At 44.5% G+C, this 16,053-nt stretch overlaps 1 protein-coding gene across 1 annotated transcript in view; it reads right to left on the reverse strand.

Moving 5' to 3' along the window:
- Positions 1 to 16,053, reverse strand: part of RFT1 (RFT1 homolog) — a 35,785-nt gene that overhangs the window by 7,317 nt on the left and 12,415 nt on the right. The window contains exons 6-10 of the mRNA XM_042929666.1: positions 15,647 to 15,784; positions 8,785 to 8,863; positions 5,858 to 5,908; positions 4,800 to 4,930; positions 3,308 to 3,452 (exon numbers count right to left, since the gene is read on the reverse strand). Coding sequence (XP_042785600.1) covers positions 3,308 to 3,452; positions 4,800 to 4,930; positions 5,858 to 5,908; positions 8,785 to 8,863; positions 15,647 to 15,784 — 544 coding nt within the window. The remainder of the gene's footprint in view (positions 1 to 3,307; positions 3,453 to 4,799; positions 4,931 to 5,857; positions 5,909 to 8,784; positions 8,864 to 15,646; positions 15,785 to 16,053) is intronic.

Genomic DNA, 16,053 nt, shown 5'->3' on the forward strand with positions numbered 1-16,053 from the left:
GGCCACTAGTGGCCCTGCATGTATGAGAACCTCGGCTGAACAGGTCCTGGACGAAAGACACTGGGGAGAAGCCCAGGGCTCAGGAGTGGCAGAAAACTAGAGACAGAACCCCTCTGCAAATCTGCAGGGAGAATCAGAGTAACCATTGTGTTATTTTCTTCTAAAACATAGTGATGTAGTTCTATAGCTAACTAACAAGCTTTGGAAAAATCTGCTAACAAAAGACTGGGAGCCTTAAAAATGGAATTGATCCCCTCTTTTAGGAGGGTCATTACCAAGAGGCAGCCAAGCAACTTTTTTTTTTTAATATTCCTGTTTATTTTTGAGAGAGCATGCATGAGCGGGGGAGGGGCAGAGAGAAAGAGGGGACACAGAATCTGAAGAGGCTCCAGGCTCTGAGCTGGCAGCACAGAGCAATGTGGGGCTCGAACCCACCAGCCAGAGATTATGACCTGAGCCAAAGTCAGATGCTCAACGGACTAAGCCACCCAGGCGCCCCACAGCCAAGCAACTTCTAATAAAACCTATGACCCAGCAATTCCACCCATAAATATCCATCCAACAAAAATAAATGTATGTGTTCACAAAACACCTTGTACAAAAATGTCCATAGCGGTTTTACTCATAATAGCCCAAACTGATCATCAACAAGAGAAAGAATAAACTGTGGGCCAGCCATATAAAGGAATACTTCTCAGAGAAGTGATCAAAGAGAAAAAAACTACTGATCCGTGTAAAAACATGGATGAATCCCAAAAACTGTATATTGAGGGAAAAAAAACCAAACATTAAAGTGTCCATACTTTATGATTTCATTTGCTTTTTAAAAAAACTTATTTATTTTTTAAATGTTTATTTATTTATTTTTGAGGGGGAGAGAGAGAGAGTGAGTAGAGGGGGCAGAAAGAGAAGGGGACAGAAGAACCAAAGTGGGCTCTGTGCTGACAGCAGAGAGCCCGATGCGGGGCTCAAACTACGAACCAAGAGATCGTGATCTGAGCTGACGTTGGACGCTTAACCAACTGAGCCACGCAGGTGCCCCATGTGATTTCATTTATATGAAGTCCCTTTTAAAAGCAACACTGGGGCGCCTGGGTGGCTCAGCTGATTGAGCTTCTGACCAGCTCAGGTCACGATCTCACGGTTCGTGGGTTCAAGCCTCGCACTGGGTTCTGTGCTGACAGCAAGAGCCTGCGTCAGATTCCATCTCCCTCTCTCTCTGCCCCTCCCCTGCTTTCTCTCTCTCAAAAATAAACATTAAAAAAAAAAAAAAAGCAATACTAATCTGTAGTGATAGAAATCAGAACAGTGGTTGCCTCTGAGGTAGAGGGAGGCAGATGACTGGAAAGGGTCCTGAGAGAACTCTCTGGGGTGATGAAAGTGTTGAACCTATCAACCAGGATGTTGGTTACATGGGTGTATATATTTGTCAAAACTCATCAAATTGTACTCTTAAGAGTACAGAATCTTACTTTATGTAAATTAGGCCTCAATAACTTAGTCACTAAAAGAATTCCAGTGTTCATATTTTCTGGCAAAGGAAAGGCATTCAGATCCACAGCATGAGTCCAAAGAGTCAGGAGCAGAGCAAGGAGATGAGGGAAGGAAAGCCAGCAGGGGCCAAGGTTGGGGATATACTACCAGAAGCCACCATTGGTGTTAGAGAGAGAGCTGAAGGTTCGGTCAATGTGAGAGGCAGCTACCACAAGGAGAAAAATGCTAGAAGACCCTGCTAGGACAGTGGCACTGATGGAACCCTGGGCCAGGCAAGAAATAACAACAGTGCTGATTCACCAAACAGCACATTTTTTTCAGAGACTGAGAATCCAGACTATTCTTAAGACTCTCCTATTTCTGAAGAGGATACCAAAGGAGTATCTTTTTGAATCTAAAATTGTTATTTTTTTTAACGGTGTTGTATTAGTTTCAGGTGTACAATATAGTGATTCAATAATTCTACACATTACTCAGTGCTCATCATGTTGAATCTAAAATTATTAATGACTGACATAAAACATTAGAAACAGAATTTATTACCTTAGAAATCAACTAACACTGACCCTTGTAACTGATAAATCTATCAATGCTGAAAACTGGGACCAGCCTCTTACTTGAGCAAAAGGGCTACACAATCACAGCAGTCTGTTTCTGTACCTTCTATGACTAATTACTCCACCAGGTGAACACTGTATTGATGGGACAGCCTTCTCCTCATGAAAATGTCCTGTGATTTCATTACAATACAAGCTGTTTCTTGGTGATTACCTTTTTTAAGGAGGCCCTGCTACTGTGAAATAGTCAAGTCCCCAATCTCTGCACACTGACTCATACTAATGGCTTCCTAATGAGGCCTCCCTGCCTGTCTGATGGAATCCCAGGGTCTCACAGCACAAGCCCGCAGGGAGCTGCAAACCACCTCATTGGGTTCACAGCAGGTGTTTCTCCAAACTTAATGACCTTGGCTCTTGTGTAGAAACTTGGCCCCTCCTCCCCTAATACCCTAAGTTTGGGATCATTATAGTGGAGACCAAAACATGCCAGGGAACTTGTAAAATGGCATCTGACAAAGCCCTTTACATTGAGATGGGGCAGCAGAAAGAAGACTTCAGGGTTCTTGTCTAGTGCCTTGAGGAACTGAAAACATCTTTACCCAACCCAAGATGAAACACTGCAAGTGGATTGCCAGCCTGTGGCGTAGCACATTTTGAAATTGGTGAAGTCCCCAGGGCCTAACAAGTGCTGTGAGGTGCTCAGTGGCCTGGGCACCGCTGTTTCAAAGTTAGACACGTTCGATAATTTTGTCCTTCAAAGACCAAGAGTCACTGGATTAAATATACCATTTTACTTGCCGAGATCAATTTTATTCTCTGCAAATGGCTCTGAGTTATCCTTCAGAGGCTCTCATGCATCAGGCCGTGAGATTTATGTGGCATTTACTACCTTCACATGTGTTTAGTATCAAGCGGAGACTCATTAGAGCCTGCTCTCTGCCTTCCTCCCTCATCCGAGAGGGTGCACAGGGAAGTGCCCCGCAAGACACATCTTAAGCCTGGGAGGAGAGCCAAAGATTCATAATGACTTCTCCAAGTGAATTTGGGGGACTGGCTGATGTGGTGCCAAACCCCCCTAATGGTACCCAGATGTTTCTGACCTTGTATGAGGGGAACGGCCTCAGAATCCCAGCCACTGACAATGTCCCCTATACCGACAAGTATCAACCCATATGCATGCAAGTTTTTGAATTTCATAAGACTCTTCTATTTCTGTTTAGAAATTAGAATCAATCTGACAAAACTCTTGCACGTACCTGATCCAGAGCTAAGCATGACCCCTCCGTAGATATCCAAAGCCAGCTGAGAATAGGCAAAGCCAAAAACGGTGATGGTCAGGCCGGCCAGCAGGGCCAGCTTGAGCAGGGACTCCAACACGGTGGCGGCCACAGCCATGTCCTCCTGGGACAGGGGGAGAGGGAAGGAAGTTGGATGAATCATGAGCTAAAGAAAAACTTCACATCTGGCCTTATCTCTCTTTGCTGTCTTACAGATCACTTGTTCACCTGCTGAGAGGCGTCACTGCTTTTCTGCAGCCTATGCTGTTTCCATGTCAATTAGCACGAAGGAAATGAAGGAAAAAAAGACAATCTGTGCCTTCTTAGGTAGTTCAGGGGAGGTCTGGTTTTTAACTCATTCAGGATAAGTTATTTCAAAGGTTGTTTAGGAAACATTAGCTTTCCTCTCTGATATTTATTCTTTTTTTTTTTTTTAACGTTTATTTATTTTTGAGAGAAAGAGAGGGAGAGACAGAGTGTGAGCTGAGAAGGGGCAGAGAGAAAGGGAGACACAGCATCCGAAGCAGGCTCCAGGCTGTCTGCACAGAGCCCAACGCGGGGCTCGAACCCACGAACTGTGAGATCATGACCTGAGCCGAAGTCTGGCACTTAACCAACTGAGCCACCCAGGCGCCCCTGGTATTTATTCTTAAATGGACAGCAAGTTTTTACATTGCTAGCCGGCTGGCTTTGTCAGTGTGCTTCTCCTGACAAATGTCTCCAAATTCTGACATTCCTGTCAAAGTATGCTTAGGAAAATATTCCTAAATCAACTGAGAACCAGTCGACTGTGCATAAACTGTATTTTTCAAAATGTCTTCTAAGACATGTAAGAGGGAGATTTAGCTTCCTTTTAATTCTAAGAGAAGTCAGACATTTTCGATGGTTTTAGAAAAAGGGAAGTTTCGACAACCAAATACGCCTGGATTAAAATCTCTTCTGTTATTTATCAATAGGAGTATATAGAAGAGTGTAGCTCTGGGCACTTCACGGTCTTTAAGAAGCTTATTAAGCAACTGGTGTGGTGAGTGACACCAAATGACCACATCCTTTTCTCCCCACGCCCTACACGAGCCTTGTCCCAGACTCTGCATCCTTCGGCTCGCCTGTGGTTCTTGAGAATGTGAGGATGGAGGAGGCAACCTCGATTCTTCCAGCTACACCTAGACCAGGGGAGGGGTATGCGCCACACTGGGGACGGCTGCAGAGAGTTCTGAGAAGGCTGGATCAAGAGTGAGCTTACAAAGAAGGACTAAGAATGAGAAGGGAGGGGCCAGCCAGGGCAAAGGGAGAAGGCTTCAAAAGAAGTGAGCTCAGAGTCCTACCATCATTTGGAAGGCGATGGAAGAATGAAATCTAGAAGGAAATTTCAGATCAAACAGAAGGGAAACTGGCTGCTGCACATTTCAGTCTGTTTACCCTGAAATTGGAGCATTCACCAGAGAGACAGTGACCTAAGAACCAAGACTACCTGCTTCTGAAGTGTGGCGTCCTTTCCTCTCTCTAGCACCTTGGCGAAAAATATGTAAAAACTCTCCTCTATTGGCTGGAAAATTAATCTGGCCACAAGGGAGCCAAGATTATTCACTATATCGTATACACCTACAAGAAAAAAAGGAAGAAACAATAATCCTACTAGTTTTCTGATTTGAGTTTTCATGGCACCATTAACATTCTTTCTAATTTAATTAAAAAACATTTTTTTTAAATGTTTTATTTATTCTTGAGAGAGAGAGAGACAAAGCATGAGTGAAGGAGGGGCAGAGCCAGAGAGGGACACAGAATCCGAAGCAGACTCCAGGCTCTAATCTGTCAGCACAGAGCTCAATGTGGGGCTTGAACTCACAAGCCCTGAGATCATGACCTGAGACAAAGTCAGACGCTCAACCGACTGAGCCACCCAGGTGCCCCACTAATTTAATTTTTTTAATGGAACTTTTTTGAGGTAATTATAGATTCACAGGTAGTTTTAAGAAATCACAGATCCATTACTCAGTTTCATGAATAGTAACATTTTGTGAGAGCAGGGCACAGTATTGCAGCTGGGATACTGACACTGACACAGTCAAGACAGAACATTTCCAGCACCAGAACTTTTTTTTAATAGAAATCATTAATGCCAAGTTGATTTAAAAATTTTTTTCTTTCCACTACTTCAGGATTATAGTCAAAAATAAATACAAAGAAAGTATTGAGACTTATCTAGCCGCACGATCACAGGGCAACTCTGTGACTGTGATGGCAAGCTCCCTTTTCTGTCAGTGCCCCCAAACCCCAGACGGACACCAGAGCTCTGCAGGAACCAGGGGATCTCAACAGAGAACCTGCCACCCGAGTCACAAGAGAGGGGGCGGTCAGTACACTCTATATATTTACAGAGACCAACAATTTTCAATCTTTAGGAATCATTTTTTTCCAATCTTCATCTTTTATAATCATCAGGTATATTTTTCATTAACTGTATCAAACCGCAGAGAAAACTATTACTAATTATCTACTAATGGTGTTCACTACAGAATTTCATCTTACCCTGATCGCCAAAATTTAACACGTTCAAAAAGGTCATTACATATCGCTCGCCTACAAATAGAAAACCAAAATAATTAGCATTTCAAGGGCACATTATTTTCTTGTTTCCTTTTCTCTTATCGACTATCAACTTTCCAGCTGGCAAATAGTCTCAAAGGAGAAAAATAATATAGTCAGTTAAAGACATGTTCTTAATATTGATTTCAAACAAGATTCTATCCATAATCTCAAAATAGTAATAACGGCAAGTGATGGGGGATTTATTGACAGCAAATCTCCAAACCAGTTAAATTGAAACAAAAACAAAATCAATAAGACCAGTCTGATAACTTAAAAAAAGGGAGGAAGGTAAGATTACTATACGTTAATAATAAAAATGACTGTTCCAAATTTTAAGTGTAGGTTCTGTGAAATGAGAGGTCCATGATTATGTGCACAGGCTCATCAGGTTTCCTCCTTGTGTGTCCCACTGTGGATGGATGGAGCTCTGAGCAGTGCCCACAGCCGTAAAGGGCAAATTCTCACTTCCTAGAAACTTGCTCAAAAAGGAAAGCGATATTCAGAGACTAGAAGCAGTGAGGATCTTCTCTCAAGTCTCCCTTTGGTCCTCCCTGCACCCTCTCAGACTCAGCCCACATGACCACAGGACATCACTAGTTCCTATCTGTGTCTCTGCACTGCCTTGATCCATCCTCATTGCTAACAGTCCCAGCTTCTGCAAATACAGATCTTAAGGTGACCCCTGCTTTCACACCTTTAAATGGCTCTTGATGTTTACAAAAAGTCCAGGCTCCGTAATTCTGCACCTGAGGCCTTTTGTAAATCGACCCCAGGCTATCTTTTCAGCTTTCCTTCACCAACCTCATCCCCACCTACCATCACATAGTCATCCTCTGCTTTGCCCCATCAGGCTTTAGCCCCTCCAGCTGCTCTGCTTCAGGCTGGGCCCCTCCTGCTCCCAGCCTCCACTCTAAGCATGCTGGCCACCTAGACTGGCTTTTCCACAGGAACCTCTATGTGTTCTGGTACAAGCGGCTTCTCCTTCCCAACTCTGTAAGCTCCCTGGGGAAGGAACCACATCTCCCTCACATTGCTGTCCCTTGTTTCCTAGCAGAGCTCCAGGAAATGCGAGGGCACTCGAAAGAGCTAATGTTTCCAAGTATAGCTCTCGCAGCCCTGGTTCAAAGCTAACCACACAACTGTTTGTGTCTCTGGTGAGAGAATGAGCTCCTTGAGGCTGTGGCCTGTAACTCATTCATCTGTGTATTCTCAGCACCTGGCACACAGTGTTCAGGAAATGTGGGGGCAGAAGTTAACAGCACCTATATTTTTGCTATTACAATGAATGATTTCAACTGTTTTTTAGAGTTGTAGTTTGTAGATAAAAAGAACCTCGTGGGGGTGGTCCTTGTCCAGCCACTTCCTCGTTTCACAGCCATGGAGATGAAAGCCCTGAGAGGTTCCTAACAGCCCTGGGCAGTCAGGCCAGGGTGGCCCCACCGTGGAAGCCATGGGTACCACATTCAGGCCTGGCTAACTCACACCTGTTGCCACAAACCTAGCCACTACAATCTAGACAATCAGGCCATCGCTTGACTGGATCCACTTCTTAACTCATTTCAGCTGCTCTTAAAACTCTGGGAGGAAAACAAAGTGCATAAAAGCAAATGCCCTTTCCAAACTCCTTCCAATGATTTTCCCATTCTAACAACGTGAACTATCACAATATACAATTTCACTACAGATACCTTTATCAATAAAATTTGTTGAACACTGATCACAAGCAGTCCCAGCAGGGTTCTGGGGAGACGGTGGTAAACAGCACATCCTGCTCCCAAGCAACATAGAGGTAAGGCACCTTCACTCAGCTCTCCAAAGGCTTCTGACCTTACTTTCCCCAGAAGTCCTATGAGTGAGTTTCACTTTTGTAATGGCAATGTTACAGACTCAGGCTAGAAATAAGCACTGTCAAAGCTCAAGAGCCCTCAGAGCCCTCCTGGTTCTATGCCTTAACTCACAGACGGGGAAAGTGGCTCAGGGGAGTTACTTCCCTTTGGAACCATAATTAATGAAAAATAAAGACAGGGGAAAAAAGGAAAATAACGAGATAATAATAATGATGGTTATATTAGAATGCTAGAATTATAGGGAACTTTCTATTTTCTAAAATTTTTGTAATGAATTATATTATTTTTATAATTAAAATATAATTTTTGAAAAGATTTAAAAACATGTTCAGTAACAAATATGTAGGTGTACGACATATGACATTTATGCGGAGAGAAGCCACTGCCTTTACTGGCTTCCAGCTGCCTCCAGCCTCACTCTCTGAGCTACAGCTGGGCATAAATAAACCAATACACACATGGAGAAAGACTAGCTGTATGTGCAGCTCTGTGCCAACCCTCTGCCTGCATTGCTCTGTCACTGTTAAACTGGAAAGCTTTAAGAAACTGGAAGCCTGGCCACACTATCACATAAGGGTGACTCTGCTTAAAAAAATAAAATGATGAAAACTCGGTTCTTAAAAAAAAAAAGTTCAAAAAAAGAAATGTCTAAAAAGTTAGGACAGGATAATGAGATTATGGATAATTTTCTTTATTTTCCAAGTTTTGTGTAATTCATAAAGAACTTGCATAATACATTTCTTTAAATGATAAAACATGGGGTTTAGGAATTAGATGTGGATTCAAATTAAATCGTTCCTCATTACTGTAGGACCCTGTAGAAATTAGATAATGGCACTGACCCTCGGTATGTAAATGTCAGTGTCCTCCTTATTTAAAAAGCTCCAATTTCTGAGGTTCCTCAGGTCAGGGAGCTCTATAAAGCAAATGGTCCAGGTCTAGGTAATCAGCAGTTCCGTGAAATTCCCTCACCTATATATACTATGGTATCCAGACTGCTCAGGGTGACCTTTCACTTACCTTCTGTCAAGATCTGCTTCAAGAAAGACTGTTTGAAAAAACTCCAAGTCAGTTTAGCCTCTTTCCAATTTACAAAAGCCTAGAAGAGAAAACAAAACAAAAACAAAATCTCCCAGGCATTGCAAGTCTAAGGGTACAATAATGCTACACGAGAGGGAAACTCATTTTGGTGCCTAAATCCCAATTTGGAGAGTGTCCATTAATTTTTCATTTAATGCTAAGCACACAGAAGGCAACCAACAAATCCTGGCAAATCCTAGCAAAGAGCTTCCACTGCTAAACATGAAGACAAAGTCCTAGGTGGAAAGAGCCTCTCTGTAAAGGGCCTACAAAGATTCATTCACTGAGACCCCTAAGGAACTGTGCTATCCCCTTGTTGCACAGATGGTAAGCTGACCGTATCTAACACACAGCTCACAGTCGTTTATCTCCTTGAGATAGGTCTGAAGCATTCCAAGCTGCAGAACAAATTCTGCTCCACACACCCCACATCTTAATGCTGTATTTTGCCATCCAGGGTCCCTTTATACAAAGTATATGAGCTTTGCTTGTGTATTTCAAAAGGGAGCCGGGCTTCCCAGGTCAGTCAAACCACTCAAAATGGTTATGATACAGGGGAGGAAAAAACAAACCCAAAACTTTTGATATGGCTCTTCCAAAACTCCCAGGGAGGCACCAAACTGCCCATTTCCTAAGGATAGGAAGGTAAGGAGAAAGTAAATGCTTAGGAAGGGCAGAGTTTAACCTGTAAGACACAGGCAGTCTCAAGGCCAGACTGCTGACCACAAACTGGAAGAGTGGAGCAGCTAGCTGGATGTGACTTTTGTCTTTCTATCTCCCCCAGTTCCCTCTGGAGGCACCTCCTCTCTCACGTAGGCATCCTGAGATCCCATAATGTTCAGTCTAGGTGTTAGATTCTTAATCTCAGGGTACCTGCATTTTGAAAAATTCTTATTAACTCAAAGTGATGACTTTGAAAGGGAGGATTTCAGGGGGGCTCTTTGGGAGGAAAGGGGTGAATCACAAAGGCCAAGTCCACTCCACCTCTCCAAAAGATCAGTTACAGCTATGGAAGTTGGCCCAAGGGCAGATGTGGAACCTGTCCCGATCACATGAACCCCTGATCTTGGCCCCAAAACCATCTGTGTAGAGCACGGCTGTCCAGTGGAAATATAATGCAGGCTATATATATCAGTTTAAATTTTACAGCAGCCACAGTGAACAGTAAAAGGGAAATAAAATTATTTTAGTATATTTTATTTAGCCCAAAATATTATCATTTTGACATGTAAAAAAATATTAGAGGCATTTCATATTATCTTTTTCATACTAAGTCTTTGAAATCCAGTGCTTATGGTGTGCTTACGGCCCGTCTCGATGTCCAGGGTAGCTGGTGGCTACCATTCAGGACAGAGGAAGTCTAGAGCATCCCTTAAAAACGAAGGTCATTTTCAGGCTTCAAATATCTTCACTCCTTGTTTTCAGAGCGTTTCTTCTAGACACTGTGAGGACAAGCCTGAATCTCCCAAGCCATGCTGTCCTCAGAGCATCACTGGACCTGGAGCAGATGCCATGGGGAGCACTAACCCAGGAGTAAATCTTCCCCAGTGTCAAGGAAATTGGGCATCTCCTTTCCCAAGAGCAAAAAGCGCCAGAGTACCTACCACCACTAGGGGGCACTGTGAGCCACATCATCACCAGCACTGATCCCTCCCTTAGCTCCAGGGGAGCCATGGGCAGCTTGCCTGCACCCCAATGCCAAGTGGTCCTTTTTGGCTGGGTGGGGGGTGGGGGGTGCTGCACAGCAGTGCCTGAGCTCTTTTCAAAGGAAATGAACAGTTACAGCTGCCCATGGGGCTTTTGTGAAGCCTACTTGCCAGGAGTTTGTAAATGGGGTTGGGAAGATGACTGAACTCTAAAAGATTGTTTACCAGGGGCACCTGGGTGGCTCAGTTGGTTAAGTGTCCAACTTCGGCTCAGGTCATGATCTCACAGTTCCTGGGTTCAAACCCCACGTCGGGCTTGCTGCTGACAGCTCAGAGGCTGGAGCATGCTTCTGATTCTGTGTGTGTCTCTCTCTCTGCTCCTCTCCTACTCATGCTCTGTCTCTCTCTCTCTCTCTCTCTCAAAAATAAACATTAAAAAAAAAAAAAAGATTGTTTACCAGAGTGAAATCTTGACACTGTATTTGACCTGAAAGCTCACACGTGAGCATTCCATTCTCCTAATGCCTTCAATTTAAATGGACCCACAGTTTAGAAGGAATGGTCACACTGCTTACTATCTCCAAAATGCTCATTCAGGACATAGAGACAGGAAGTCTGATCAGAGACTGGATTTCTTCTCAGTGGTCTCTGCTGAGAAGAAGTGGGAGAAAAGAAGCAGCACATTCTTTGGGCTTTTACTATTTTGTTTAGGATGGATATGTCACTTGGCAGGAGGTCAAAGAGGCCTATTTCACAAGAGCTAGGTTGGTACTGCTTAGCTGGTCTACGTGGCTGTGCATTTCTCTGGAATCCCCTGACCAACAAGCCATTCCATTGCCTCCTGTACTGATGGAGAAATAGAGGCGTGGATGGCAAAAGGTAATGGGCAGAACCACAGGGGAATGTCTGCAATCTGAACTTGGGGGCTCACAATGCTTTAATGAGTCACTCTTCCCCTTTCCAAACTCTCCTGCCTTAGGACGGTCCAGAAGCCACGTGCCTCCCACACTGACAACAGTCACCAGGGAGTCTGCAGCCACGGTCTAGTCTCCATATCACCTCCACATCCCACATAGTACCCCTTCCTCTCCCTCTTGCTCTGGGCCTATGGCCTCTGCCCCAGCTGTGTTCACGCTCATATGTCCTCTGACTGTCCTCATCACTTCTCATCTGGACTGCCTCCTCATGAGCTTCTTCACTTCCAGCCTCTTCTCTAGCTCATCCTGCTGGGAGGGTTCAGGCTTTGGAGTCAAGCTCACAGACTGAGGCTCAAACTGCAGGTCCCAACTTCTTAGTGCTAAGCCTCAGTTTTCTCATATGCAAAATGGGATAAGGAGTCTATCTCCTGGTATGAGGACTGAATGAGAGAAAACAAGACACTTGATAAATCTGAAACAGATGGTAAGTTCCTCGACACAGGCACCTGGATCACAGCTCTGTTCACAAACCTTTCATTAGGCTCCGCTGCCCCTGAATCAAGCCCACGCTCCACAGCACCAAGGCCACCTCTATCTGGCCTTAGCCCAGCAGGCCATAAACTCCTTCCACCTTGTTTCCTCTCCCCTCCCCCACTGTTCAGCCAACCTAAGTACCCCAGTCATCTCTGCAATCCCAGTGCCAACACAGTGATGGGCAGATAATGGGGCCCAAGCAAACGTCTTCTTCCCGCAGCCACAAGTGAGCATTTCTACCACACATGCCCATTCACCTCTGTCCACCCATGTGTCAAGGCCCAGTTCAAAAGTAGCTTCCTCCAAGAAGCCTTCCTCAATGCTGCTGCATGAATTCATCAGTCCCTTCCCTATGCTTCTATTTTGTCAACACTACACACACACACTGTCTTGCAATGGTTAGTTGAGTACACATCTTACCTCCCCATCACAATGCAAGTTCTGAGGGCAGGGACCCCACTCAGGGCACCTGGTACAGTGCTTAACACAGAATACTGCTTCTGACATGCTTGCTGTGTTAAATGCCTCAGCTTTACTTAAATATTAGCAGATCTCTCATATGAAATTACTCAGAAGTGGGGCGCCTGGGTGGCTCAGTCGGTTGAGCGGCTGACTTCGGCTCAGGTCATGATCTTGTGGTCCGTGAGTTCGAGCCCCGCGTTGGGCTCTGTGCTGACAGCTCAGAGCCTGGAGCCTGCTTCCGATTCTGTGTCTCCCTCTCTCTCTGACCCTCCCCCATTCATGCTCTGTCTCTCTCTGTCTCAAAAATAAAATAAACGTTAAAAAAAAAAATTAAAAAAGAAATCACTCAGAAGTGTCAAAAAATAGAAAAGATCTAAAAGCAGCCATTATTTGAAGTATCACTTATTTATTTTAAGGCTAAGTAAGTCTCTTTTGCAGAAGATGGAATTCTACAAGTACAGGAAATAAATCTCCCATTTTGGTCAAATTGATTTTGAATGGAATTGACCAGCTCTCTATGTGGGAACCCCCAGTGCAGAAAACTGCTCCCAAGGGTCAAGGTAGGTACATGCTGCTGGTGGTAAAGCCATCCACTGCATTCAGATGCAGCTCATTTCTTTTCTCTTAAAAAAAACAAAAAACAAAAAACAACTTGAATAATGAATTGTTCCACCTAGAACTTCCCAATTTTTAAGTCAACAAATAACTACTTTGGGCAATAAGCCAATTTCTTCTGGAAGACTACACAGCAGGGAGATTAAAAACACAGACTAAGATTAGTTCACAGATACAAGTTAGAGAGAAGTGGGTCCAAATTCAGATGTGGGATTTTGGTTTGGTCAGTTAACTACTCTGAACCTCAGTTTTCTCATCTGTGAAATGGAGACAATATCTCATAAGGTTATTACTATGAGGTTTAAGCACATGAGTCCATGTAAAGTGCTTAGCAGAGTGCCACTCACAGAGTAAGCATGCAGTCAGTGGTAGTTATTATAAACAGTTCTTTGTTGAAGTTCAAATACTTTCACAATTCCTTAAGTCTTCAAAGGGGCCTCACAGGTTGTGCAGACTAATTATCTCACCTTAAAAATAAGGCCCCTGAGGGGAGCCTGGGTGGCTCAGTCAGCTGAGTGTCAGACTTCGGCTCAGGTCATGATCTCATGATTCGTGGGTTTGAGCCCTACATCGGGCTCTGTGCTGACAGCTCAGAGCCTGGAGCCTGCTTAGGATTCTGTGTCTCCCTCTCTCTCTGCCCCTCCCCCACTCATGCTCACTCATGCGCTCTCTCTCCCTCTCTCTCTCTCAAAAATAAATAAATCATTAAAAAAAGAAAATAAGGACCCTGAGGTCTGGAGAGAGTGATGCAGGCTTCATATCAGCATCCCATAGCTGCCTCCCAAAAGCACAGGAAGCTCCCTGAGGCCCAGCAATCACTTTACATATCTGTATCCCAGACAGCACTTGGCAGAGGGCTGTGCTCTGTCAGCAAGAATGGCCCACTGTGTGTAACAGGTACACATACCTTCTCATGGTCAAGACTTCTGTCCCAGAAATATGAGCCTGGGTGCCTTCAGGACGGAGTGCCAGATCAAACCACTGGGTTCCTGCCCCGATGCCACCAGCGTCTGCTTTGCTAGGATGTGCCGGTGGAGCTATCCCTACTGAGAGCAGCAGTGGCATGGGGGGCGGGGGCATGGTATCAGCTGTCACTTATGGACACCCACCTGTGCCAGCCATGGTGTTAAGTATTCAGATGCCCCATCTCATCCCGTTCCTACAAGCACCTTAGGAGAAAGGTACTTTTAGTATCCCCATTTGACAGACGAGTAAACTACAGCTCAGAGTTGTACGCCTACCACAGAATTAAATACACACTGAGGCTCTTTTCATTACCCTCTCCTTGCCTGTGTTAATAGTCCAAATGCTCTTTTCCAAAATACTGCCAGGCCCAGGGGCTGGCCCGGTATGAAAAGCTGCTCTGTGGGCAGGTGGCAGAAGCTCTACGCAGGAGAAGCGATCCCGAGTCCTTATCCTCCAAGTCTGCAGATGAGGCAGCATGGTATCTCAAAACTGCCATGCTGATTTAGGCTAAAGGTGAGCTCTGTGTGATTGGAATGGAGAACTCTTATCTAACAAATGAGAACATATCTGGCTTTGTTACATAACATCTGGTCTTTCTTGAAAAGCTGTCTAACAGGATTCCATAAGTTCTGAGACTTATATCTCAAATACTTTCCTACTTTGTCAAGTAATCACAAAAGAGGAATAAGGAGAAGTCCAGCTGAAGCCTCACCTCCACTACGTGCACCACATGTGGGCGGCAAACAAGTATGGGAAAAGGGAAAGTGAGTCGGCCCAGTTCACAAAGCATCTGAGCAGAGGCAACGTGGCATAACATCACGTGTACCACGCCGGGGCCACAGGCAGCAGTGACCCCACCAGAGTCAGGAAATAGAAGTCAAATGGACTGAGAGCTGGAGAGTTCAGAAGAAAAAGGTTATTCCTCGCTCCCACACATCAGCAGCTAGAATCCTTAGTGGTCTACATGGGAAAGTGGGTCACCGGAGAGACTGGCCTGACACTAGGTAATGGAGCTCTGGAGGGGTCACCCTGCATTGTCAGCAGGCTGGACCATTTGTGCTGGAAGGCAGTCCTGAGAAAAACCAAGACACAGCAAAACAGAGAGTGGCCCGCGGTGGTTACAGCCTGTGCTCTGTGGCGATTCAAGCCACTCCAGGCTCCTGCCCTCACTCTGACCCTCACCTCGGGCAGATATTTAGTTTCTAAGCCTCAGTTCCTTAACCCTAAAATTGCAATAATAATGTCAGGCAAACAGAGTTGGTATAAGCATTAAATAAGGCACGAAAGCACCCAGCATAGGAGCTAGCAAAGTGGTTCTCGAGGGGGGCAGTTTTATCCCCCAGGGGACATTTGTGTCTAGAGACATTTTTGGTTATTACAGCTGAGAGGTGGTAGCTACTGGCAACTACTGGGTTAAGATCAAGAATGCTGCTAAACATCCTACAATCTACAAGACAGCCCCCACAACAAAGAATTATCTAGCCCAAAATGTCAACAATGTCAAGGCTGAGAAACCTTGGCCTAGCACTTAGTGAGCACTCAATAAATATAAGCTATGGAATTATCCTTGCTATTATAGCAATAAACAGGAAAGTAATAGTTTCTTCCTTTCAAGGATAATGAGGATCTGTGATTAAAATGATAAGAGAATGTATTACTTACTCTACTTCTTGTAATACTGGGTAACATATCTGTCATTCTGGAGACAGGAAGAGTCTGTTGCTTGGTTGATTCTGAGGAGCCCAATAACTTTGTGAAATAAATAACATAGCAGAGCACCAGAACTGCAGTATAGAAAAGCTGAAAAAAGAAAATAATGGATTTAAATTGCACAGTTTTAATATAGGCAGAATTAAGATATAACTATGAATTTGACCTCAAAGGCCAATCAAGAAATGGCTTGTGGTGCCTGGGTGGCTCAGTTGGTTAAGCATCCGACTCTTGATTTTGGCTCAGGTCATGATCTCACGGTTCGTGAGTATGAGCCCTGAATCAGGCTCTGTGCTGAGGGCGCAGAGCCGGTTGGGATTCTCTCTCTCTCCCTCTCTCTGCCCTTCCCGCTCTCTCTC

This window comes from Panthera leo, chromosome A2 (genome assembly GCF_018350215.1).
Source record: "Panthera leo isolate Ple1 chromosome A2, P.leo_Ple1_pat1.1, whole genome shotgun sequence".
NCBI classification, from domain to species: domain Eukaryota; kingdom Metazoa; phylum Chordata; class Mammalia; order Carnivora; family Felidae; genus Panthera; species Panthera leo.